We start from the raw sequence: 26,045 nt of genomic DNA, 5'->3' as shown, positions 1-26,045 counted from the left end.
CCTCCGGGTGCTCCGGTTTCCTCCCACAGTCCAAAGATGTGCGGGTTAGGTGGATTGGCCATGCTAAATTGCCCGTAGTGTCCTAATAAAAGTAAGGTTAGGGGGGGGGGGGGGGGGGTTTTGGGTTACGGGTATAGGGTGGATACGTGGGTTTGAGTAGGGTGATCATGGCTCGGCACAACATTGAGGGCCGAAGGGCCTGTTCTGTGCCGTACTGTTCTATGTTCAATGGGACTTGAACACACAATCTTATGATTCAGAGGGAGGAACGCCACTACTCAATCCCATCTAACACCAGGAGAAGTTTGATATTCAGGAGCAGTCATCCAGAGTCCCAAAGGCAGCGCAGAGGGCTGCAAGATCAGCACAAAAAGATAATCCACTGGCAAAGTGGCCCTGGAAAGTATGGCTGATGTAACGATAAGGTGGAGGCGGTCGGTGAGAGCAGTAGCTCTCAGATAGAATTTGAAACTAGCTAAAGCCTGCTCCTCCAATCTCGACAATAAGACAAGTAAAATAAAATCTCGACTTTCAGTCTGAGGTGGTTCCTTCAAAGACGACTGGCTTGGTTGCTCAATGCGAGAAGGGGCTGACCACAACACGGAACAGCGTATTCTACAACCATCCCCAGACCCATTTGGCAAAGGGCCTTTAATTCACATAAGGCAGTGGGCACATGTCCTGGGTGCATTCATGAAAACCCAAACCAAAATAGCGGGTGGCACATTCTCTTGTAAAAAGCACAAGTCAGTTTCTGGGCAAGTGCCTCCATATTTTCATCGACGAAGAAGAAAATGAAAATGCCCATGTGCTGAGAGCATTGTGAAGTAGGCTGAGACACTGCCCACCTCCCCCCCCCCCCCCCCCCCCCCCTCACCCCCCGCCCACCTATAAACAAAAGTAAAAATGTATTTAAGGTACTGAAAACATATCGGCAAAAAAGCAAGCTTCTCTGCAAAATCTACAAAGAACGAAAAGAGCAGTGAGCAAATTAAAAAGCTGCGTTTTCTTATTTAAAAACGCAAGCAGCAGAAAATGTCGAACAGCTGGAGAGCAATTGTAGAAAATGGATCATCGCAGTTTCAATTTCTCCTGGCCCAGCATCCATAACATTTGTGCGAATGTGGACTCGGAACACAAAATGCAGCACATTGCAGGAAACTACACAGGAGAGGGTTGCATCAAAATGTGAAACTTGTCACACACACACACACACACACACACACACACAGAGGTCACGCAGCTAGAATCCGCATATCCTCAGTGCTCTTAACACTTAGAAACTGAGGGAGGATAAATTCTAGTTCCAAAAAGCACAATATACGGTCTATGTAGATCAAAGCACAGGTCAGCGGCACCGTCTCCCTGTTTGCATTTTCACGGAAAAGCTGTTGACAGCAAAGCGAATTATTTCGCAGTCCAAGCAGACTGGGGCAAATCTCACCAGTAGCGATGACATTTAGTGGAGAAACGATGCTGACCAAGTTAGCACAAGAACACCTGTTGGTTTCTGTGAGGTGAGGGTTGGTGGTGGTGGTTTGCGGAGGTGGGGTGCGGGGGGTGCGGGGGCGGGGCGGGGGGGGGGGGGGGAGATAATGAAAAGGATCCTCTTCAATCTAGAATAAAAACCTAATTTTGGGGACGCCAGCACCTTCGCGCCAGGAGGTTTGTGCTTTTCCCTTTGGTTATTTCAATTGTATTTTCGAAAGGTAGATTCCTCAGCTTGTGGATGAATGAAATGCAACCACTGGAGCCGTGCTAGAGGCTTGGCTTCCACACGTCCCCCATCCTTTGAAATACTAATGCTGCCAGATTGTGCTGGGAGATGACAATATTCCTTCTGCTCGCCAACAGGGACCTCTGCATTGGATTGCTGCCGGCACTATTCAGGGCAAAAAAAAAAATCTTCCTGGCAACTTCCTGACAATTTTCTGTACACTTCAGAGACCTGATTCCTCTGGATGATGCCAGTTATCGTTTCACATAATTAATAACACTCCACTGAATCACAAGAAATCTCGGAAAATACTATTTCATCAGACTGTTAATTGCACCAAAAGAAAAAGGAAAGGCAGCAAATTTCCAAGGCTACGTTGTCCAGCTGACAGCTAGCGTTACTTTGCATTGTACCACAGCTGTCAATGTGTGGCTCTCGCACTGCAGCATCGATCAAAGGCTAATCGCGATGGATTTTTTTTTCTTGTTGGGCATCCATATTTATTCGGAGACCTTCCCAAATACCATCGTTCCTCTGGGGGCCCGGTAAATGCACTTATTGACGGCAGCAGTGCAATTGCTTGTGATGGGTTCATGAAACAGCGTCACAAGGACATTGCATTCGGCCCACACTGCGATGCCCAGCAGTGGCAATACTCTTCTGCTCTACCAGAAATGAGAGTCGTCTGGGACCTTGGTGAGCAACAGGACCAACAGTCTATCTTCTTTAATCAATGAGATTTAACAGCGGAGAGTCGAACAGTCAAGGAAGTACAGTGAATGACAGTCAGATTAAGTGCCGAAACTGAAATACGGAGATTGACTGGATCAAAAAGGCCGAAAATTAGGGCAAAAGCAGGGGTTTTTTTTATTTGAAATTTTACCTTTAAAAAACAACCAAAAACAATCTGCTACCTGCAGGAGTGAGATTCACAGTGTAAACTATTCCGGGCAGCATGGTAGCACAGTGGCTAGCACTGTCGCTTCACAGCTCCAGGGTTCCAGGTTCGATTCCCGGCTTGGGTCACTGTCTGTGGGAAGTCTGCACTTTCTCCCGTGTCTGCGTGGGTATCTTCCGGGTGCTCCGGTTTCCTCTCACAGTCCAAAGATGTGCAGGTTAGGTGGATTGGCCATGCTAAATTGCCCCTTAGTATCCAAAAGGGTTGGGTAGGGTTGCTGGGTTTCGGGGATAGGGTAGAAGTGTGCGCTTAAATGGTGTGCTCTTTCCAAGGGGCTGGTTTAGCACACTGGGCTAAAATCGCTGGCTTTTAAAGCAGACCAAGGCAGGCCAGCAGCACGGTTCAATTCCCGTACCAGCCTCCCCGAACAGGCGCCGGAATGTGGCGACTAGGGGCTTTTCACAGTAACTTCATTGAAGCCTACTTGTGACAATAAGCGATTTTCATTTCAAGGGCCGGTGCAGATTCGAGGGCCGAATGGCCTCCTTCTGCACTATAAATTCTATGATTCTGGGCCAAAGAGACAGAGTTGCATTGCTGGAACAGAAATTTGTAATTAAAGAATCCTCATGCAGTAAAGACTGGGACTTACTTTGTGTGGTGATTTACTTCCTACTTACTGTGCAAATGCAGAAAAGTTGTGAAACTTACAGCAGCAAGCTCCCATTCTCACGAGGCTAAATGTGGAACAGACAAATTTTCCAGAAATCTGTGGCAAATTGCAACTCTAAGTAACTCTTCCTTGCCACAGATTTGTGGGTTACTTACACACTAATAAAGTAGTGAGCATTTATCTCATTGTTATTTTCCGAGTAAATTCTGAAAAATGGGAGAGGTGGGGGACCCACACAGCTGGATTTTCTCTCATGTTTCAGGATCCCAATGTCGAGACCAAAAGGAGGCCCAAAGCCAGCTCAGGACAAGCTCAGCGGTGTTACTGGAGGTAACTTGCTGATTAATCACGTCTGGGCCCACTGTCTAAATCAGAGAGCCCACAGCTCTGAAACCTCAGCACTGCCACCGCAAGAGGTGGGTGCAACTTAGAAAGGTTAGTGAACTTGGGTGCGTCTCTACAGATAGGTTCTACAGATAATAAAATATCCAGGTTGGCCAAGGGGTGCCCTGACAATCAGAGGGGAAAGTCCTTGGGGAAGCGGAATCATTAGGGAATTATTAGGGCCACAGTAGCCTCTTCTGTGGGTCATGGTGTCTTTGGCAATGTGCTAAATGCCAGCGGCCCCACTTAAAGCCCCTAATTGGGGCCTTTAATATACATATCAGTTGCTCACCTCAGTGAAGTGGGTAGCCAATTTGGACCCATCCCTTGCTTGCTGCTGGGAAAACTCCCTGACAGCTGGTTGGTCTCAACATGGCTCCACACTATACTACCTGACCCTGCCTCATTTCCCACCACCCAGGAGCCAGTAAGATTCAGCCCACAGTATCCACAACAATGCTGGGAAATTTTGGTTAACTATAATAATAATAATCTTTATTATTGTCACAAGTAGGCTTACATTAACACTACAATAAAGTTACTGTGAAAATCCTCGAGTCACCACATTCCGGCGCCTATTTGGGACAAAGCTCTGCTTTCTACACTATTTACAGGAAGGACCTCAAAGGAGAAATGAAACTTTCTTTGGGCACGGCTCGGTTTACTATAGGTTGTTCATATTTCAAGGAACTGCGTTGTTGTAGCTTATCTTCGCCAGACATAAATAAGCCTAACTCAATGGTAATATTATGTGCAGCGGATTATAATTATTCTGTCAGCCTGTTCCTGTTCATACTGCAAGGCTTCGTCAGAATGTCCAAGCACTGCACTGCGCTTCACCAATGTGTGAAATTACCAAGTTCTTTCTTGAGGGATCTGAAGTTCCATCATGACGCTATCAACAATGTGGGGAGTGGGAACCCATATCTCCCAGAAACCAGCTTACATTATGTCTTGCAAAATGAGCAATTCTCACACAGGGAGCCGCAGTACCTTCAAGGAATGTTAAAGGAGGGGTTGACTATCTCCGTGAACTGGGATGGGAAATGGAATGGAGGGCCAAGAAGAACATCTCCATGAATTGAGTGATTGGGGGTCAAAGGGAAAGAAACCTAACCAGGCCGAGAACGACAAGAGCAATAACTGGCAGTATCTACACAAGCAGTGAGGAAAATTCTCTTACAAATTTTGCCACTGTCTTTTCCTTCAGTGGCTCCGATAACAGAGAATGGTATCTTCAGTCTTCAGGTGCACAAGTAGATTTGATCACAGTTAATGATGGCTTGCACTCAGCGAACACTACCCGACTGCTTTTAGCTGGTGCTCTTTGCCACTATTAACTTGATATATTCCAATGGTGAAATAACTGGATGCTGATGTAAGGAAGCAAGTGGTGCTTCCCCATGGTGTCTGGAGGCACCCCATAGTTTGGACAGTGAGTGTGGAGCTCGCTTTCGCCAAGAGAGCCATCCAATTGTTGCTTATCGACTGCAAGTTTGGTTACCGGATTGGATCTTACACAGGTCTAAGATCACAAAACCTTTCTGCACACAGGTCTGGTTGTCATAATATACACCAGTGTATCATGGTGCAGACACACACTGATGGACACACAGGGACCAATCAACATGTACAAACACCACAGCCAATCACCAGTTAGAATACACACACTATAAAGGCAGAGGGCACCACGGTTCCCGCTCATTCTGGGTGCTGCCTCTGAGTGTAACAAGAACTCATCCAGCCCAGCACAGACTTACAACACGTGCTGAGAGAATCAACTGGTTCGGACAAGGCTTAGGTCTCTAGTTTAGTTAGCATCATTTAGACCCACAGTCATCGTGTGTTAGTTAGTTAGAAGTAGTTAATAAAATTGAGTTGAACCTTCATCAGTGTTGGAAGTGTCTGTTCATCTCTCAAGTCTACACTAGCCAACACTTCACAGGTGAGCAACATTATTCGTGCTACCCAGTTAGACAGTTGTGAGTTTCCCCCTACCTCCCCACTGCAAACCTTGGACTTTTCAAGCTGTCAGCTCCTGCTGATCTTTCTCCATCATGTGCATTTCTATTGCACCTGCTGCAACCTCAAGTCATCCCAAAAGTGTTTTCCAGCCAATTGAACACTTTTTGATTTGTCGCCACTGTTGCAATGAAGGAAGCTCATTGGCTGTGTGATCCCCCTACTGTAGAGTCAACCAAAATACATCATTTGGAAGTATCTCCTGCTCTATTTGCCACTCGACCCATGCTGATTACAGTTAGTACTTTAACACCACTTTTAAATAGCAGAAACGTGGAAATGAAGTAAGTGGTGAATAAATTTGCATGTTTCTCACTAATTGCTGTTTATAAAGCAGATATCAAGCAAAATGTATAAGCAATGGATCTGTACCAGAGAAGCATTTACTCTCAGCCAACAAATGTAAGAGAATGGGCAAATCTTAATAAATAATGAATGGCCATTGACAAAATTACTACCCGTTACCACAAACTTAGCTTCTTGATCAGAACTCAGATGTATCGGAGCTGCCAAACATTTGACTAAAATGCACCATGGATGTGTTCTTACTTCGTTAAGCAATTATAGCTTGGAATTGTGTCTTTCCAGGTGATGCAGGGTTTTGCAAACCACAGTAAACTATTACAGCCCCATCTGTTGGACCAATTTTCTACTTTTGGAGGCCAGCCGATTGCTAAAGAACAGGAAAGAACATCTGGGCCAGATAACTAACGCTTTTTCCAGACTTTGGGGAGTTACCATAAATAGAAGGCAATGTCTGGGCTCCCTCCCCATAAAGTACACGCCTCCCATTACGGACAGCCGAAGAAACATTTGACAACCTAAAAGCACTGCTGATGTGTTTATTTGCTCAAAAGGTCAAGAATCCAACCACCTACTCCCAATTCATAATTAGCTCACTTGCGCAGATGGTAAGACATTTTCATGATTATGGGCCCCCCCCCTCAATGTAAAATGGCAGAGGACACATTAACCTTTTGCAATGAAAAGAACGGCGACGTTATCAGCCATTACCACATCCAGGCCCATTATATTTCTGCCATTTCATTACCCAGTGATTGTTACATATTCTGAATGCCTCACTGTTTGGGAACGGAATGTGAAAAGGATGGCTTTGCAGCAGCAAATCTCTCTACTGTGATTTTCCTTTACAATATATCACTGAAGATGATGCTGACAAAGAGTGCAGATAATCCACATCACTAGCCCACACCCCACCAGCCTCCGCATTCAAAGAATTATCCTCCACCAGTTTCACCAACTCCAGCTTGATGCCACCACCAAACACATCTTCCCCTCACTCCCCCGTCAGCATTTCACAGGGACCATTCCCTCCAAGATACCCTGGTCCACTCCTCCATCACCTCCAACAGCACACTCACTTCCCACGGCACCTTCCCATGCAATTGCAGATGGTCCAACACCGGGACCTTTACCTCCTCCCAGCTCACCATCCAAGAGCCTAAACGCTCTTTACAAGTGAGACAGTGCTTCACGTGCACCTCCTTCAATCTGGTCCATTGCATTTGTTGCCCCCAATGCGGTCTACTCTACAGTGAAAAGATTAAACACAGTCTGGGTAACCACTTGGCAAGATAACAGAGAATGGCATCTTCAGATACCATTGGAGAAAGTCCATCTGCACGCAGGACCCAGACCTTCCTATCGCTTGCCATTTCAACTCATCATCCTGCTCTCTCCACATGTTCATCCCCGGCCTGCTGCAATGTTCTAGTGAAGCTCCACATCTTCCAATCAGGTATGTTTTCCACCTTCTGGACGTAACACTGAGCTCAACAATTTCAGACTGTGAAATCTCTCCTTCAACTTCACCCCATTTTTATTTCTATCAATTTATTTTCATTTCTTCCATCAATCTGTTTTTCCCTCGCCATTGTCCCTCCTCCCACACCCACCATACTTGAGCCATCTGATCCCTATTCCTAGTTGTCCCTTAACACACTGCTTAACTTTGTTCTGCCATTAACACTTTCTAACCTCTTAATATGCCACTATCAGTACCCATCTTAGCCCTGATATCATAGAATTTACAGTGCAGAAGGAGGCCATTCGGCCCATCGAGTCTGCACCGGCTCTTGGAAAGAGCACCCTACCCAAGGTCAACACCTCCACCTTATCCCCATAACCCAGTAACCCCACCCAACACTAAGGGCAATTTTGGACACTAAGAGCAATTTATCTTGGCCAATCCACCTAACCTGCACATCTTTGGACTGTGTGAGGAAACCGGAGCACCCGGAGGAAACCCACGCACACACGGGGAGGATGTGCAGACTCCACACACACAGTGACCCAAGCCGGAATCGAACCTGGGACCCTGGAGCTGTGAAGCAATTGTGCTATCCACAAGGCTACCATGCTGCCCTCATTTACATTCCCTTTGCCTTTCTGTCCACGGCATCTTTGTCAATCACCACCTAACACTGGCCCTCTATCCAGCCCCATGCTCCCTCCATAACCGTATAAATCTGGCCCTATTTCCAGTTCTCTCCCACTTGCAAGAGTCATCCAGGCTCAAAACGTTGGCTCCCTTCTCTCTCCACAGCTGCTGTCAGACCTGCTGTGGTTTCTGTTTTTCTGTTTTTGCTGGATAATCCGCAGTTTGCTTGTTAAAAAAACTAAGACCTTTCATGAACAAGTTTCAGAGATCTTACACAGGCGTGGCTCAGTTGATAGCACCTGGTCTTCTGAGTCAGAAAGTTGTGGATTCAAGTCCCAGGACTTCAAATCAAAAATCAAGGCTGGCGCTCCATAACAGCACTAAGGGCATAACGTCTGTCAGGTGAGACATCAAACCACCTTCCTACGTGGGCCTAAAAGCTCCCATACCAGTATTTCAAAGAGGTGTTCCCTGGGACTCTAGCCAATATTTATCCTCAATCAACATCACAAAAAAAAGCAGATCATCGCATTATTTTTTGTGAAAGCTTGCTGTACACAAATTGGCTGCCTCTGTTTCCTACATCACAACAATGGCAATACTTCAATTGGTTGTGAAGTGCTTTGAGGTGGCTAGTGGTCATGAAAAGCAGCACATCGAATGCAAGTCTGTCTTTCTGAGAATTCTGTGAACTTAATCATTGTATTAATCTTTATTAGTGTCACAAGTAGGCTGAGATTAACACTGCAATGAGGTTATTATGAAAATCCTGAAATGTGAGAGTATCTTTAAGAAATGTGTGTTTATAAACTAGCTGCAGTGATGTCAGAGTGTGGGTGGAGCTGGGCTGTCTGCCTGTTTTTACTTTCGTTTTTGAGCTGACGCCGACAGTGTGTGTTTAGTTCCGTTTTCAGAGTTGGAGCTGCATCCAGCCAAACATGGTGTAATTTTGATCTCTCTCTTCATGTAAAAGAATTTCTCAGATCATGTGCTAATTTAAAATGATAACTGTTCTCAGTAGAGAATCTAAACCTGATATCTTTGTGAAAGAGGGTATCTGTCTTATGGATGTTGCTCGGAAAGATCAAGGGTTACTTATAGAGTACTGTATTATTTGGGGGTAGTATTTGAGTTGATAGTTGCTAAGATGTTTACTGTGTGTTTATAAAATGTTAACTGGATTCATAGAATAAACATTTTTTGTTTTAAAAGTACTTTAGATCTCTGTTGCATCACACCTGTAGAGTGGGACCTTGTGCTCCCCGTAACCAAAATCTATTAAAGGTTGTGTGTCAGGTGAACTCCATGATACACTTTGGGGTTCTCTAAACCCTGGCCCGTAATAATCCCCTAGTCGCCACATTCCAGCGCCTGTTTTGGGACACTGAGGGAAAGTTCAGAATGTCCAATTCACCTAACAGCACATCTTTCGCGACGTGGAAGGAAACCGGAGCACCCGGAGTAAAACCACACAGACATGGGGAGAACGTGCAGACTCCGCGCAGTGACGTAAGCTGGGTATCGAAACTGGAACCCTGGCACTGTGAAGCACTGTGCTGCCGTGCCAAAGTAGTGCCCCGAGGTAAAATGACAGGAGGTGCACCGCAAGTGTTACCAAACAGAATTTGAGCCACGTGAGGAGATATCTGGACAGGTAACCGAAAAGTCAGAAAATGAGAGAAACCCGGAGTTTGGGCACCATTCTGCCTTTTACAGAAATCACTCCAATTCACCTTTCATTTAAACCACTTGTTTTTCCAGAAAGGAAGACAAGTACCAACATCAGAAAGCTTGCAATTAAATGAAGGCGGTGTGATTAAACAAAGCGCTTCATCCAGCGGGAATGCATTTACGGAACTTGGGAATATAACCACCCCCTCCCGCCGCCATGATTTTCAGTCTAGTCATCACGGAAAGATTTTTGTCGTGCGTGCGGATGGGGGTGGATTTGGGAAATGGCGGCACAGCGTCTGAATTCAACACGTTTATTTCTGTTGGGTGACCATCTGCCACCAGGAGGGCCTTTTTCAAAGAATTTTCCCATCGGACTGTATGCCACGTTCCCCCCTGCTGTTACTACCCTCATAGTTATTTCCAATCCCCAAAGTCTTTATATATGAGATTGTTTAAGCAGAAGCAGGGACCTCATTTTGAATGCAAGCTGTAAAGCCACATTTGGGGAGGGGGGGGTGGGGAGGGGGGGGGATGATGAAGCAAAATCCCTGGCAAGAACAATCTGTTCCAGACGCCTGAGCTTAATGTGAAATCACAGACACAACACGCTGCAGGCAGAGCCAGGGGGAGGAGAGTAAAATCAATATGGAAGCTGCTTGTCCGATTTGCTGACGATCTACTAAAACTCAATGACATGCCCAGCAGCTGCAAATTAATTCTCACTGCATCACATCCTCAGCACCTGAATGTTCATTGCGCTTCATCCCAGATCGGCTCGATAGCCTCCACACCGTCAACATCATTCATTTTAAAACTTTGTTCTGAAATTTATTTCTGTATGCAGCATGACCAAATACAGTCAAATTGGGCGGAATTCTCCGCAGGGGGCCGAATTCGTGAAGGCCGTCGTGAACTCAGCCGACGTTCAGGACGGCCTCGGAGCCCGCTCCCCGCACCTAATTCACCCCCACCCGGGTGCCGAGGAGCGGGCCTCCGTCTTTCTCGGCAGCGACCTCGTCACGCCGAGAATGTGAAGTTCCAACCCGCGCATGCGCGGATGACTTCATCCGCAGAGAGCACGAAACCGCGTATGCGCGGTGGCCATCTTTCTCCTCAGCCACCCGGCAAGATGTGGCGGCTTGATCTTGCCGTGCGGCGGAGGGGAAAGAGTGCGTCCGTTTTGGACGTTGGCCCGACAATCGGTGGGCACCGATCGTGGGCCTGTCCCCTCCCGAGCACAGTCGCGGTGCTCCCGTCCCAATCGGGCCCCTAGATGCCCCAAACGGGCATCTGGCGCCCGTTTCATGAATGCAGCGACCAGGTGTTGTTACTGCCGTGGTGAAACGGGCGTGAAGGGCCGGCCGCTCGGCCCATCGGGCTCGGAGAATCGCCGTTCGCCGTGAAAAACGGCGAGCGGCGATTTTTCCGAGCCGGGGGGAGGGGGGGGGGGGTGAGAAATCGCTGGGGGCACCTGGGGGACGTAAAAAATGTTGGGAGGCCCTCCCACGATTCTCCCATGCCACGTGGGGAGCAGAGAATTCCGCCCATGATGTTTCAGAGCAATGACCAACGGCTTGTCCAAGTGTCCAATGAAGATGACACACACGCACACAAACAATGTGCGCCTCATCCAAAAGACAAAGCCGAGAAAGGATTAAGAATTGTTTGCTTCATCACCAGAAGCCAATTTGTGCACGCATTTCTTTCTCTGTGAAGATTTATGCTTTTATGTGCCCGCCACATTTGGATTGCAAACAATGGCCTGCGACAGTTTTGAGTCATGGAGACGATGAGTTAGGGTGCAATGCTTTCGGGTCACGTCTCAACAATATGCTTTAATCCCGACTCAAAGAAAATTCTCCATTACACAACTGTGGTCCACATTCAGTACTGATTGTCTTTTCCAAATGAGACCATCAATTTAATGAGAATTAAAAAAGAAAGGATGTGCATTTATAATAGCATCTCATCATGCCCTGAGGATGTTTCAGGCAGTTTACAACTAACAGATTACCTTTGCAGTGCAGCCTTGTAATATTTAGCAGAATTCACCAAATTAGCAAATAGGAATATTTGATAAACAGTGATTGAGTGAATAGTCTATTGTTGTTGCTGCAAGGGATGGATGAATTGGGGAAAACTTTATTTTTTTCCCCCCAAATAGCAGCATGAGTTATTTCAATTCACTTGAACAAACAGACAAGATATTGGTTTGTGTTTCAGTCTAAAGATATTGGGCAGAATTTTCAGGACCTGTTCAACACGGATGCAAATCCCGTCATGGCCGCTAACTCACGCAAGAGGGCCTAATGGGATTTGCAGTGGCAAGATCTCAGTTTGAGAACCTGGGGCGGGGTTCTCTCGTACCCGGTGGGGCGGGGGGTCCCGGCGGGACGGAGTGGCGTGAACCACTCGGGCGTCGGCCCGCCCCAAAGGTGCGGATTCCTCCGCACCTTCAGGGCCTAGGCCGGCGCCGGAGTGGTTTGCGTCCCGCCGGCCGGCGTGGAAGGCCTTTGGCGCCACGTCAGCCGGGGCCGAAGGGACTCCGCCGGCCGGAGTGAGTCCGCGCATGCGCGGAAGTGTCAGCGCCTGCTGACGTAATGCCCACGCATGCGCGGGGGGGGGGTTCATCTATGCGTCGGTCATCGCGTCGGCTTAACACGGCCGACGCGTAGGAAAAGAGTGCCCCCACGACACAGGCCCGCCTGTGGATCAGTGGGCCCCGATCACGGGCCAGGCCACCGTGGGGGCAACCTCCGGGGCCAGATCACCCCCCCCCCCCCCCCCCCCCCAGGACCCTGCCCGCGTTGCCAGGTCCCGCAGGTAAGGGACGTAGTCTAATAGTCTAATGTACGCCAGCGGGACTGGCAAAGAACCAGCGGGACTTCGGCCCATCACGGGCCGGAGCGAGCGGCCGCCGACTGGCGCGGTGCGATTCCCGCCCCCGCTCATTCTCGCTGCCGTTATGTGTGCCTGGTGGGCCACCTTAAGTTGAATGAGACTGAACCTGGCACATGATGAGGAGGAATTAACCCTGCCCAGGACCTCTGCCCACAGACCAGCTTCCAACTCCTCGCCTAGCTCCTCCTCCCACTTGCCCATGAGCTCCTCCACCGGGGCTTCCTCCGCTTCCTGTAGTTCCTGGTAGATATCCGACACCCTCCCCTCCCCCACCCAGGTGCCAGAGACCACCCTGTCCTGTATCCTCAGTGGCGGCAGCGTCGGAAAGGCCACTACCTGTTTTTTCAGGAAGGCTCGTACTTGCAGATATTTAAAGGCGTTTCCTGGCGGCAGATTAAATTTGTCCTCTAGCACCTTCAAACTGGGAAAGCTTCCGTCAATGAACAGATCTTCCATCCTTCTGATGCCTGCCCTCTGCCAGCTCTGGAACCCACCATCCATCCTACTCGGGACAATTTTAATTTTTTTAAATAAATTTAGAGTACCCAATTACTTTTTCCAATTAAGGGGCAATTTAGCATGGCCAATCTGCCTAGCCTGCACATCTTTGGGTTGTGGGGGTGAAACTCACACAGACCAGGGGGAGAATGTGCAAACTCCACACAGACAGTGACCCAGGGCCAGGATTCGAACCCAGGTCCTCAGCGCCATAGGCAGCAATGCTAACCACTGTGCCACCGTGCTGCCCTACCCGGGACAAACCTGTGATTGTTGCATATCGGGGTCCAGACCGACGCTCCCTCCACCCTCTTGTACCTCCTCCACTGTCCCCAGATCCGCAGAGTCGCCACCACCACTGGATTTGTGGAGCAACGGCAAAGGAGCCATTATCAAAGCTCTCAGACTAGTACCTTTACATGACGTCACCTCCTGCTGCTCCCCCCCCCCCCCCCCCCCCCCACCCCCCCAATCGCCCACTTCTTAATCATAGCTATATTGGCCGCCCAGTAGTAGTTGCAAAAGTTCAGAAGCGCCAATCCCCCCCGTTGCCCATTATTTCTGACAATTCGGCACTCCCACTGTGCTGCCCTGAAGTATAGCTGATGTGCTCGAGTCCATGATGTGAGGCTTGAACCTTCTGACTCTGAGATGAGAGGGCTAACAACTGAGCAAAGCCGGCTGGTACAAAATCAGCACCATTTTTTCTTGCCAGCCAAGAAACTTAAAAAATAAAGATTTTGAGTACCCAATTCTTTTTTTTCCAATTAAGAGGCAATTTAGTTTGGCCAATTCACCTACACTGCACATCTTTGGGGTGTGGGGGCGAGACCCACGCAAACACGGGGAGTATGTGAAAACTCCACACGGTCAGTGACCCGGGGCCGGGATCGTACCTGGTTCCTCGGCGCCATGAAGCAGCAGTGCTAACCACTGCGCCACCGTGCCGCCTCCCATCCTAGAAACCCAAAAGAAAAGACGGAGAGTGACAGCCAACAGATGAGAGAAGACTTTCACCTCATCAGATCTTAGAAGTTGAAAGAGCAATGTGCTAATCAACCTTCCCACTCAATCAGCTATTTAATAATTGATGGTAAATAATTGAGAAAATCATACCAAAACTACTCGCTAGACAGCAAACCCTTTCTTTCAAGGTATTAAGCAAGGTTGCCAGTGGAGGAGATTATGTCACTGTATATTGACCGCTGTACAATCGTGTCATCAATCAGACAGACAAGCATCTCTTGAAATACAAAATCAATTTGATGGGCACAGTACTCTCCAACAGATCTTCATTTGTACGGGGCATATCAGAATATCGCTGAAACGGAGGGAAATTGCTTTTCAGATTCCATTGCCTGTTATTTTCCATCGTGGCTCATCCAAATGAAGATGAGCTGCAGCGTCTATACAGCTGTGCTTCACCCTGCGCATTTCATATTCACTTGATGCCACAGGGCAAACTGGATGGTTCAAAATTGCTAAATGCGCAGAGCTCAGTTACCACACAGCGCATACAGTCGACCGACCAACACGTCAGCCGCCGTCAGGACATTAATTTGTACAGCGGCTTATTTAAGAAAGGGAATGATGAACACAAATGACTTGGCCACGTGCACATGTTGATCACAAATATTTTTTCAACGGTGGAACACAAGTAGGTTCAGCAGCCCTGCACATGGGAAGGGGGAGCTTAAAAGAAAGCAGGGTGCCACGTCCCAATTACCATCCAGTGCCTGTTGCTAGAATATTGTTCATGGGACACTGACAGAATTTACCCACCAAAGTCGACCCCCACTCCCAGTTCCCCGGCGGCGGGACGGACGAGCCATGCAAATTGTCATCGACTCGGGAGACTGGAAAATTCCGGGTGTTGCTTCTGATTTTGCTTGGGAAAAAAATATCGGCCAAGACGTTGAGACCACTTTGTTCTCCTTCCAAAAAGTGCCACAGGGTCATTAGCATACACAGGCACCAGCAGGACACCAAAAGTGGCCTAAATTTAACATTTCACCCAAAGGGTAGCAACCTCTAGGAATGGCACCGATTAGGCAATCTTTGAGCCCGATCTGCCATTTTGTCAGATCATGGCTGATCTGGATTTTAACTCCATCTACCTGCCTTGGTTCCTGAACCGCTAATATTCTTGCCTGACAAAATAATTATCAATCTCATTTTTCAACTGACCTAGTAGCCTTGACAGCTTTCTGGGACAAAGAGTTCCAGAATTCTACCGCCCGCTGGGTGATGAAGTGCTTTCCAACATCATCCCTGAATCACCTCACTCGAGTTTTAAGGTTATCCTCCCTTGTTCTGGGCTGCCCCACCAGAGAAAATACCACCGATCAATCCTTTAAACATCTTAAAACCATAATTAGAGCACCCCTCAGTCATCCATATTCAACAGGCCCAGTCTCAGCAACAGTCCTTACGATATAACTCTTTTAGCAATTGAGCGCACCACGTTCAACGGCAATATATCTTTTCCACATTCAGCCAAAATTATATGCTGGATCATAGCTTTAAAAAGGTTACATTGAGTATTTAGACCATCATTAGGGAAGCTCCCCATTTTTTAGCAAACGGTATTTGTGATGTTTTCATAATTAATTAAGGATTACTAATTAATGAAAACTTCTCTCTCCTTCTCCTATGACCACCCCACAGCTCCCGTGCCCTGTACTAACCTGCCAGTTGGCCTGTTCGTTGTGATGGCGAAGATGCATTTGATGAACTAACCCCGCCAAAAAGCGTTGATTCTGTGGTTCCTCCAAACGGTGTAACATTGGCGCTGTTCTTATCCAGGCCTGAAGCCTTTGCGGGAGTTGTCTGCGATTCTTTTGTTGGATCAAGTCCGTGACGTAGATTCTGTGTGCTGGACGGAATGCTGTTGTCTCCAGCCTTTGGCTTCAGAGAGGCATCTTTCGGCTTGCTCTTACCACTCCCCATTGTAAACCTACAAAAAAGGGTCAAAATTACTAACAACCAGAACCGTTCTTGAGAGTAAATAAGTTCCTTATTCTTTCTCTCTGATCATATGGGCAATTCCTGTTGCAATGACAATGGTCAAAACATTTTAAAAATTATAACAAAGACATTGGGCAAAATTCTCCGCCTAGCGCCAACAGTAGCCGAGTTTCCAGTGAGACGGAGAATCCCATGTTAGTGAAGAAAACAGGTTTGGAGCCAATCCAGGAGCTGTCAATCAAAGCTTGATGGTTATAAACATTGCAGTTCGAGCACTTTGGAGTTACTCAAGCATGAAAGAAGATGAATGGAGCAAGCCTGACAGCTGTGTGAGTGTGGATGCTGTCAATCACAGCCTAGTAAAATCAATATCAAAGAGGAATGAATAAATGGCTTAAAGCTCAAAGATCCGAGGGGCTTTAAGCACAGCTGACTGGTATTCTCTTTCTAGGAATTGACAGGTGCTGCTTCCTGTGTCTGAGACAACAGGTGTATTGCACAGGTGAGTGTTAAAGCAGTCTTTTCTTAACTGCTTTTGTCTGGACTGCTCTTTGTCTTCTGGGGGGTTTCGAAACAGCGGTTTCTTCTCGGGGGCTTCCTGACGGGGGTCTCTTTTCTGGGGTGTTTTCTGACAGGGGTCACTCTATTGGGGTATCTGTGGGGGATCCCTTTATTTAGGGGGTCTCATGTGTGTGGGGGTCCCTTTATTTAGGGGGTCCCTTTATTTAGGGAGTATCTGTGGGGGTCCTTTTAATTTATGGGGTCCAGGGTTGGCAGGGGGCAAAACCCAGAAAACTGGGGGGAGGGGGGGGGGGGGGGGGGGGGGGGGGGGGGCTGAATTTTGCAGCAGTGGGGCAGCCGTGGGACCTCACTATCAGGCAGTCCACACAAAATCCCAAGGGAATCCCTGGCAATCCTCGCCATGCAGCCATCAGCATGATGATGAATCATTAGACTTGCACACAGGTTGCTTCAGGAAATAGAATGATTCACCAATTCTTAGCCTATTACCATGACTGGTATTCATATAGTGTCTTTAACATAGTAAATATCTCAAGGCAGATCACAGATCTGTTATCAAACAAAATTTAACACTCAGCCACATGAGAGTTTTTACGGCAGGTGGCCGATAGGTTGATCAAAGAGATAGGTTTTAAGATTTGAATACAATGTTAGGTTTAATACCTTAATTTTGACGGTTATGTCCTGGGCCAGGATATAGTCAAATTTATACTTTTCTTCACCCACTATGCATCACCACTCTTTATTTGCATAAGCTCAGCCCAGCATGCAAAGCACAGGAAGTGAGACAGCTTAAAAGACCCGATTCGATTGGATGATGGCCAACCTATGGACTAACTCCACTTGCCCACCCATTCCCTATATCTCCTCATTCCCTTTCAGCCCAAACCTCTCTCTAGTTCAGCCTTGAATATACTCGATGGCGAGCACTCATAAGCCTTTGGGGAGAGACCTCCAAAAATCAAAACTGTCGGAGTGACAACATCTTTCCTCACCTCACGTCTTTGCCTGAAACTGTGCCCCCTTGTTCTAAACTCTCCAACCAACAACTGGCATCTATCCTGTCACGCCCTCTCAGAATCTGTTTCAATGAGATCATCTCACATTCTTCTAAACCTCAGAACATGTACAGGCTCATTCTGCCCAATGGCTCCTCAAAAGATAAATCTTGCATCCCAGGCATCAATCTATTCTTCCTATCTCAGGTTTTATCACATCTTCCTTCATTGGTTTAGCTCAGTTGGCTGGATAGTTGGATTGTGATGTGGAGTGATGCCAGCAGTGTGGGTTCAATTCCCGTACCAGCTGAGGTTGTTTATGAAGGCCCCGTCTTCTCAACCTTGCCCCTCGCCTGAGGTGTGGTGATCCTCAGGTTAAATCACCACCAGTCAGCTCTCCCCCTGAAAGGGGAAAGCAGCCTATAGTCATCTGGAATTATGGCGACTTTACTTTATCTTCATGTGCACACACTTAACCGGTGTATTGTACTTTATGCACTTTATTTGTGATGCCATCATGGACAGTACATTACATACAATAACACAAATTGGTGAATTTTGGTAATCTTGTTTCACTGTCCAGGTTTTTCGAAGAAGAACGGAAGTGAGTTTAGACTCCAGCTGTAGCAGCAGATGAAGCTCCATCAATAGGTTTGCTTCTAAATGCAATGAGATTAATCACTGCTACTTCTGTTCTCTTTTGTTGAGGGAGTTATTTCGCCTAATGGTCACTCTCTTCACAGTTGAGCATGTTTGTGGTTCTTTCCCTCCTTCACCATTAATAATTAGTGCAGTGGAAGTGAAGAAGAGGCCACGACCTCGAGCGAGAGCACAACGCGGCCGGAGAATCTCGGGAGAGCCCTCTCCCGGGTTTGCAGCAGCCTCGTGGGATTCATCCAAGTCCTGCGAGGTGTCGGAATCGGAACTCTGCCGCAAAGGGGTGGGACCAAACGATGCTCCCGGAAGTAATTACTTAAGATCCACTCACCCAAAAGGTGGCACAGTGGTTAGCACTGCTGCCTCACGGCACTGAGGACCCAGGTTCGACTCTGGCCCAGTTCACTGTCCGTGTGGAGGTTGCACATTCTCCCTGTGTCTGTGTGGGTCTCACCCCCACATCCCAAAAATGTGCAGGGTAGGTGGATTGGCCACGCTAAATTGCCCTCATGGGAAAAAAAAATGGGCACTTTAAATTTTAAAAAAGACCTAATTATCCAGGATACACTAGCCTCCCTCGATTTGGGAGGCCGCAGCCAGGCGCCACTCAGTGCTGGTCCACACAAATGTGAACCAGGTGGAACGGCACTCGGGGATCTCCTGGGATATTGGAGACCTCTGGGTGGTCGGGGATAGCGCAGGGTCATCCCTTGGCCCTCGTCCTGGAACATGGGCACCTTGGCACTACCCAGCTGGCACCCTGGCACTACCAAGGTGCCCATGTGGTACTGCCAAGCTGGCTGGAGCACTGCCTAGGTGCCAGGATGCCGGTGCAAGGGTGTCTGGGTGCCAGAGTGGCACTGTCAAAGGCGAGGGAACGGGCAGTGCCTTGCCCATGGAAAGAGGGTGGAGGGGGAGTTTGAAAGGTGGGGTTGTGCAGGGCAAGTAAGTAGGGGCCTCTGCGAGGTTGGGGGGTCCTGAAACGGAGGGCGTGCTGTAAGGGGGCTACGGGATCCTGAAGAGAAGAGGGGGGCCCCAGGGACCCCATAATGGGGTGTTCTCACTCGGGGGTTTGTGGGGTGGTGCTCATATGTGTGGGGAGGGTGACATTGCCCATGGGTGGGGGTGTGGGGGACCCACAAGCCCACTTCGAGATCGGGGCATCCTTCCAAACTGACGGCCCAGTCAGGAGTTCAGTTCCCCGGTGCTGAAAAAAATTCTAAGGGCGGGATTCTCCAGTCACCGGGCGGGAGCGATCAGAGAATCCCACAAGAGGTCAACGGACTTTTCCATAGTCTGCGATCTTACGAAGGGCGGGATGGAAGAATCCAGTCTGAGTGTGGGCTAAACCAGTGAAAGTGTCATTGAACAGTAGTGGAGCCAGCGAATACTCCCTGGAAAACCTGCCACAAATGAACTTAGAAATTTTTCCGGAGAATCGCGCCCTAAGACTTTTTTTTTTAAAACTCCATTTGGTCACGGTCTAAAATTTATATTTAGTATTTATTTTCTTCCCTGCACAGCCTGTGATTATCCAGAAATTCCTAATGGATTACTTTGTCCATGAAAAGTTATTTTGTTTCAGTACCAAAGGGGATGAAAAAAAAAATGTTTCATGTGGAAACATTATATTTCACTTTAAAAACTCAAGTGTGTAGACAGATTCTATAGTGCTCACGTCACACAGGAATCGATTAGTGACCATTCAAAGACTTTGGGCGGGATTCTCCTCCACCCGCCAGGGTGGGCCGTACCGGCGCCGAGGAGTGGCGTGAACCACTCTGGCGTCGGCGGGGTTGGCGCAGCGCCAACCGGCGCCGAACAGCCTCCCACGCATGCGCAGAGGGGTTCTTCTCTGCGGCGGCCATGGCGGACGTTGACAGCAACTGGCGCGGAAGGAAAGAGTGCCCCTATGGCACAGGCCCTCCCACAGATCGTTGGGGGCACCACCGGGGCCAGATCCCCCTGTGCCCCCCTCCCGAGGACTCTGCAGGCTGCCCGCAGAGCCAGGTCCCGCCAGTACGGACCTGGTTTGATTTACGCCGGCGGGACCGGCCAAAAACGGGCAGCCACTCGGCCGATCGAAGGGTGGAGAATCGCAAGGGCTGCTGCCAGCGGCCACGGTGGCGCGATTCCCACCCCCGCCAAAACCCCGGCGCCGGAGAATTCTACAGCCGACGTTGGGTGGCGGGGCGGGATTCACGCCCCCCCCCTCCCCCCCGGCGATTCGCCGACGCAGCAGAGGAGAATCCCGCCCATGATATTCTTATCCATATACCTTAAAAGGTTTTTCAAAAAAATCCCTGCTTGTTTTCTTGGCTCAGTGGTTTCAAAGTGCATCCCAAGGACATAAAAATGCCAGTGCTTTCAAGGGTGCGATTCCCCTCCCCTCTCCCAACCAAGGTTCCACGGTTTTCTGACCGTAAGAGCCACTATTGGAATGCAGTCACTGTTGAAAGGTGGGCAACGTGGCAGTCAGTTTTGCACATCGCAAGCTCACCCAAACAGCAATGTGATAACCAAGTCATCTGTTCTTGTGATGTTATTGATAGAATAACCACAAAACCAGGGATAACTCTCCTACTCGCCTTCTAAATAGTGCCTTGCAATTTTTAATATCCACTCAGGCTCCGTTTAACATTGCATTCGAAGGACAGCACCTCCAGCAAACCAGTACCCCCTCATTTCTGCCCTGGAGCATCAGCCTTAATTCCTGTGCTCAGGTCCTGGAGTGGGACTTGAACGCTGATTTCAAGAAAAAAGTTTGAGCAACTGAGGCACAGTTGCCGATGTACAGAACCGACAGTACCCTTTGGCTGGCTGCAATTAGTCACAAACGCTCAGTTCTCCTTTGCTGGGCAGAATTTTGAAACTGAAAGGAACTGAACCATAAATATATATATAGCAGAGAGAAGAAAAAGTGAAATTGAAATCTGTTCTCACTTGAGTCTGCGGGTCATCAGAGGTTGAGGCAAGGGCTGACTCAACACGAGGCTGTTTTTGACGAAGGAAGGGCAGTGCAAGGATTTATACAGTGCTGGTGTTCAGCTTAATGCTGTCAACTCCCAGCTACGCCAAAGATAACCTTGTCAGACTTGCTAAAGCTGGTGACCAAGTCTCATCACTTAACACGGATGTTAAAAGTAGCAGCAGCAGCAAGTTACCAAATTGTTGTGAGTCAAGGCCGTCAGGAGTTGGCAGCACCAGCATAGAACAAAAAGGAGAGATAGTTCCGTTTATTCCTTTCTGTACGGAGATCTCTGGACACCAAAAACGGCATTACACTTATCAGAGAAGTACTTCAGGAAGAGATGCACCAATTCCCCTCAAAAGAGTCCCCGACACAAATATTGGGCAGAATCTTCTGCCCCCTCAGGAGAAGCCGAGGCAGGAGGACCCGAATATTTGATGGGTTGGCATTAATACCCGACGCCACCCTGCCTCCACCACAATTAAATCCTGGGTGAGAAGGACCATTGTCGACTTCCCACCCACCCACCCACCCCCTCCATTTGTGCCCCTTAAGTGACTAATTAATGACCACTTAAAAGCCTCCTCCCACGTCCTCTGCAATTTTTGCAACACCAGGCGGGCCTTCCGACATGTGGCCTACATGCGACTGGTCAAACCGTATGGGCTGCACATTCGCCGGAGAGGGCAATTGGACTCCCAATCTGTATTAATCTGTGCATGATCGAGGGCACGGACGTGGGGGGGGGGGGCAGATGACTGCTGACAGTCACCCCAGTGCCCTTCCTGACTCCAACTCTGGGGAAACTACCATCATGATTTTTTTTTTAAATTTAGAGTACCCAATTAATTTTTTCCAATTAAGGGGCAATTTAGCGTGGCCAATCCACCTACCCTGCACTTCTTTTTGTGTTGTGGGGATGAGACCCATGCAGAATGTGCAAACTCCACATGGACAGTGACCCGGAGCCGGGATCGAACCTGGGACCTCGGCGCCGTGAGGCTGCAGGGCGAAACCACTGCGCCACCGTGCTGCCCAAACTACCATCATGATTAATCATCCTAGAGGGCAGCACGGTGGCCTAGTGGTTAGCACAGCTGCCTCACGGCGCTGAGGTCCCAGGTTCGATCCCGGCTCTGGGTCACTGTCGGTGTGGAGTTTGCACATTCTCCCCGTGGCTGTGTGGGTTTCGCCCCCACAACCCAAAAATGTGCAGAGTAGGTGGATTGGCTACACTAAATTGCCCCTTAATTGGAAAAAATAATTGGGTAACCTTAATTTTTTTTAAAAAAATGATTAATCATCCTCCTTCTCCTGGGTGCTGTAACTTCGGGTGGGGTGGGAATGTTATTCCATCAGCAGCCACAACCTCTTCCATGGCACTGTCCATCACAGGAGCTGCCGGACGCCGATTGGTTGGCAGCTCTAGCTGGGTGGGACTTCTGGCGACTTGATTCTGGAACACGACCCACTGGTGATGCCATATCTGTCAAATTGGCATAAAATGAGAAGGGCCTTCCAAAGAAGGCTCGGGCAGCACAGTACCACAGCGGTTAGCACTGTTGCTTCACAGCGCCAGGGACCCGGGTTCAATTCCCGGCTTGGGTCACTGTCTTTGCAGAGTCTGCACATTCTCCCCGTGTCTGCGTGGGTTTCCTCTGGGTGCTCCGGTTTCCTCCCACAAGTCCCGATAGACCTGCTTGTTAGGTAATTTGGACATTCTGAATTCTCCCTCCGTGAACCCGAGCAGGCGCCAGAATGCGGTGACTAGGGGCTTTTCACTGTAACTTCATTGCAGTGTTAATGTAAGCCCACTTGTGACAATAATGAGTCAGAAGTTTTACAACTCCAGGTTAAAGTCCAACAGGTTTGTTTCAAACACTGGCTTTCGGAGCACTGCTCCGTCCTCAGGCCTGAGGAAGGATCAGTGCTCCGAAAGCTAGTGTTTGAAACAAACCCGTTGGACTTTAACCTGATGTTGTAAGACGTCTTACTGTGCTCACCCCAGTCCAACGCCGGCATCTCCACATCATGACAGTAATGAGGATGATGATGAGAAGAGACAGCGCTGCTCTCTCATCCACTTTCCAATGGACAGGTACGATCCGTCTGACAATTGAAGATTCTACTCATTACTGGAGAGAATAAAGAGTCAAGAAGATCCACTTTCGCATTCCAACCATGGCTGGTTGATGAATGCCAGACTTCCCAGCAGTTCCCACATCTTATGAATGAATTGGGGGGATAAAACTGATATCTCTCTTTAGCTCTCAGTTGGGTGCTGTAAAATACATTGGGTACACATTGGCAGGTAGAAGAGCTTAGACTGTTTAGACAAATTCTACCTCATTCCCTGATTAGTGCGATATGGGTGGCACAGAGGGTAGAGCTATGACAAAAGTTATTCTCACCTTCTGACTCGAGGAAGAGGAAATTAACATTTTAAAATGGATTTGTAAACTTCTCAATGTTCCCAAATGACTCAGTAAAGTAAACACAGCAAACAACTGATCCGTGCAGATAACAACCTTGGCAGTTCAATCCCTTGTGATGACTCAGCTCATTATATCTCAGCTGTCAGTGTCAAGGTCAGAAGGTTGCGCATTTGAACTGAACTCCAGAATGTGAGCACCTCATCCAGGCTGATTCATCACCTTTCAAACATGATACAAAGCCTGTGTTTGGAGAAATGTCCCATGGCAAATGGGAGGCAGTGGCGTAATGGTATTGTCACTGGACTAGTAATCAAGAGACCCAGAGTACTCTGGGGTCCCAGGTTCAAATCCCGCCACTGCAGATGGTGAAATTTGAATTCAATTAAAAATAAATCTGGAATTAAAAGTCTAATCCAAGTGCTTTTTCTCCCGAATCTCTCCCTGCCCCTCTCCTGGTCTGCACCATGGGACCACTGGGGCGACTCCTGGCCACTTCCCCCGTCGGGATTTGCCTCCTCAGCTCCGTTGGGGGCCTTTAAAAAAGCCCCGAAGTCCGTTGATCTCAGGAGCCGCCGAACGTGCGGCTCAGCTATTCATTGCCGCCACCGGAAGTCCGAATTAAAAGTCTAATGATGAACATGAAACCATTGTCGTAAAAACCCATCAGGTTCACAAATCCATTAGGGAAGGAAATCTGCCATCCTTACCTGGTCCGGCCTATATGTGACTCCAGACCCACAGCAATGTGGTTGACTCTTAATTGCCTGCCCCTCAAGGGCAATTAGGGATGGGCAATAAATGCTGGCACAGCCTGCAATGCCCATGTCCCATGAATTAATTTTTAAAATATTCAAAGAACTGCAGGTGCCGTGGTCAAGATTCAGCTGCAATGGCCGGAAATGAAACATTTTCCAAACAATCTTTGGAACCCTGACACCAAGACCAAATTGAGACCCCAAGCCTGTATGACCCAGTACAGGGCTATTTCCGGAAGCGGCCTTCTAACTGGAGGGTCAGTGGACAGTGCTGAGGCAGGAAGGAAATAGAGAGGCTGCCTCAAAATGGAGGCTTTTGAGGAGACTTCCCAATAATAAAAATACCAATCTGATAGGCCCCACCAATCAGAGCGGAAACCCGTCCGGTGGCGGCACTGGTGGCAGCCACCTCTTTGGCGAATGGAGCCTCCGGTTGTATTGGCCCCACAGCCTGCAGAGGCCCCTCCATCAAGCTATCAGCCTCTGCACGCACTGAGAGTCTGATCTATCATTGGCAAAACACCAGAGAGAGTGAACAATCATCCCCCAATTAGGGCCTAAACACTGCAATTGGGTGTCCATCTCTGTTGAGTGGGCAGCTGACCCACCTGCCAGCCCGCCCCCAGGAAACCGCCCCAGCAACAGGAATGCGTGATGAGATGTCCCCACATGACTCCCGCTAATATCTTGGCCCCCATTGCCTCCCAGTTCGCTATTCTCAGGCTGAAGAAAATTCAACCCTTGATTATTGTAATTTCAATCTCTCCCAGATGCTGTTCTGTTTGTATCACAAAGGAGAGGCAGTGGCACAGTGAAGTGGTATTGGCATTGGACTAATAATTCAGAGAGCCAGTACATGATTCTGGGTTCAAATCCCACCACAGCAGATGGTGAAATTTGAATTCAATAAAAATCTGGATGTAAAAGTCCAGTGATCGTAGAAAAACACATCTGGTTTATTAATGTTTCTTAGGGGAGGAAATTTGCCATCCTTAATTAATCTGGCCAACATGTGAATTCAATGTGGTTTACTTTCCAGTGCCCTTGAAATAGAGAGCAGTTAGCAATGGGCAATAAATGCTGGTCCAGCGAGGGACATTCCGAAAAGGAATTTTTAAAAAAGTCTTTGTTTTAAAATGTTGATATTTAGGAACATAAGAAATAGGAGCATCAATGGGCTATTCAGCCCCTCGAGCCTGCTCCACCATTCAATGAGGTCATAGCTGATCTGGACGACTTAATTCCACTTTCCTGTCTGCCCCCATAATTCTCAGCTCTCTTGCACATAGACCATACAGTGCAGAAGGAGGCCATTCGGCCCATCGGGTCTGCACCGACCCACTTAAGCCCTCACTTCCACCCTATCTCCGTAACCCAATAACCCCTCCTAACCATTTTTTTGGTCACTAAGGGCAATTTATCATGGCCAATCCACCTAACCTGCACATCTTTGGACTGTGGGAGGAAACCGGGCACCCAGAAGAAACCCACGCAGACACGGGGAGAATGTGCAGACTCCATACAGACAGTGACCCAGCGGGGAATCGAACCTGAGACCCTGGCGCTGTAAAG

At 48.4% G+C, this 26,045-nt stretch overlaps 1 protein-coding gene across 3 annotated transcripts in view; it reads right to left on the bottom strand.

Moving 5' to 3' along the window:
* Positions 1 to 26,045, bottom strand: part of LOC119969619 (proto-oncogene tyrosine-protein kinase Src-like) — a 195,677-nt gene that overhangs the window by 74,633 nt on the left and 94,999 nt on the right. For all 3 annotated transcript variants that reach the window (XM_038803493.1, XM_038803491.1, XM_038803494.1), the window contains exon 2: positions 15,856 to 16,124. In XM_038803493.1, coding sequence (XP_038659421.1) covers positions 15,856 to 16,117 — 262 coding nt within the window. In that variant the 5' untranslated portion in view covers positions 16,118 to 16,124. The remainder of the gene's footprint in view (positions 1 to 15,855; positions 16,125 to 26,045) is intronic.

The sequence above is a fragment of the Scyliorhinus canicula genome, chromosome 7 (assembly GCF_902713615.1).
Source record: "Scyliorhinus canicula chromosome 7, sScyCan1.1, whole genome shotgun sequence".
Taxonomy (NCBI): Eukaryota; Metazoa; Chordata; class Chondrichthyes; order Carcharhiniformes; family Scyliorhinidae; genus Scyliorhinus; species Scyliorhinus canicula.
The sequence above is the reverse complement of the archived record's forward strand: the minus strand, read 5'-3'. Positions and strand labels throughout refer to the sequence as shown.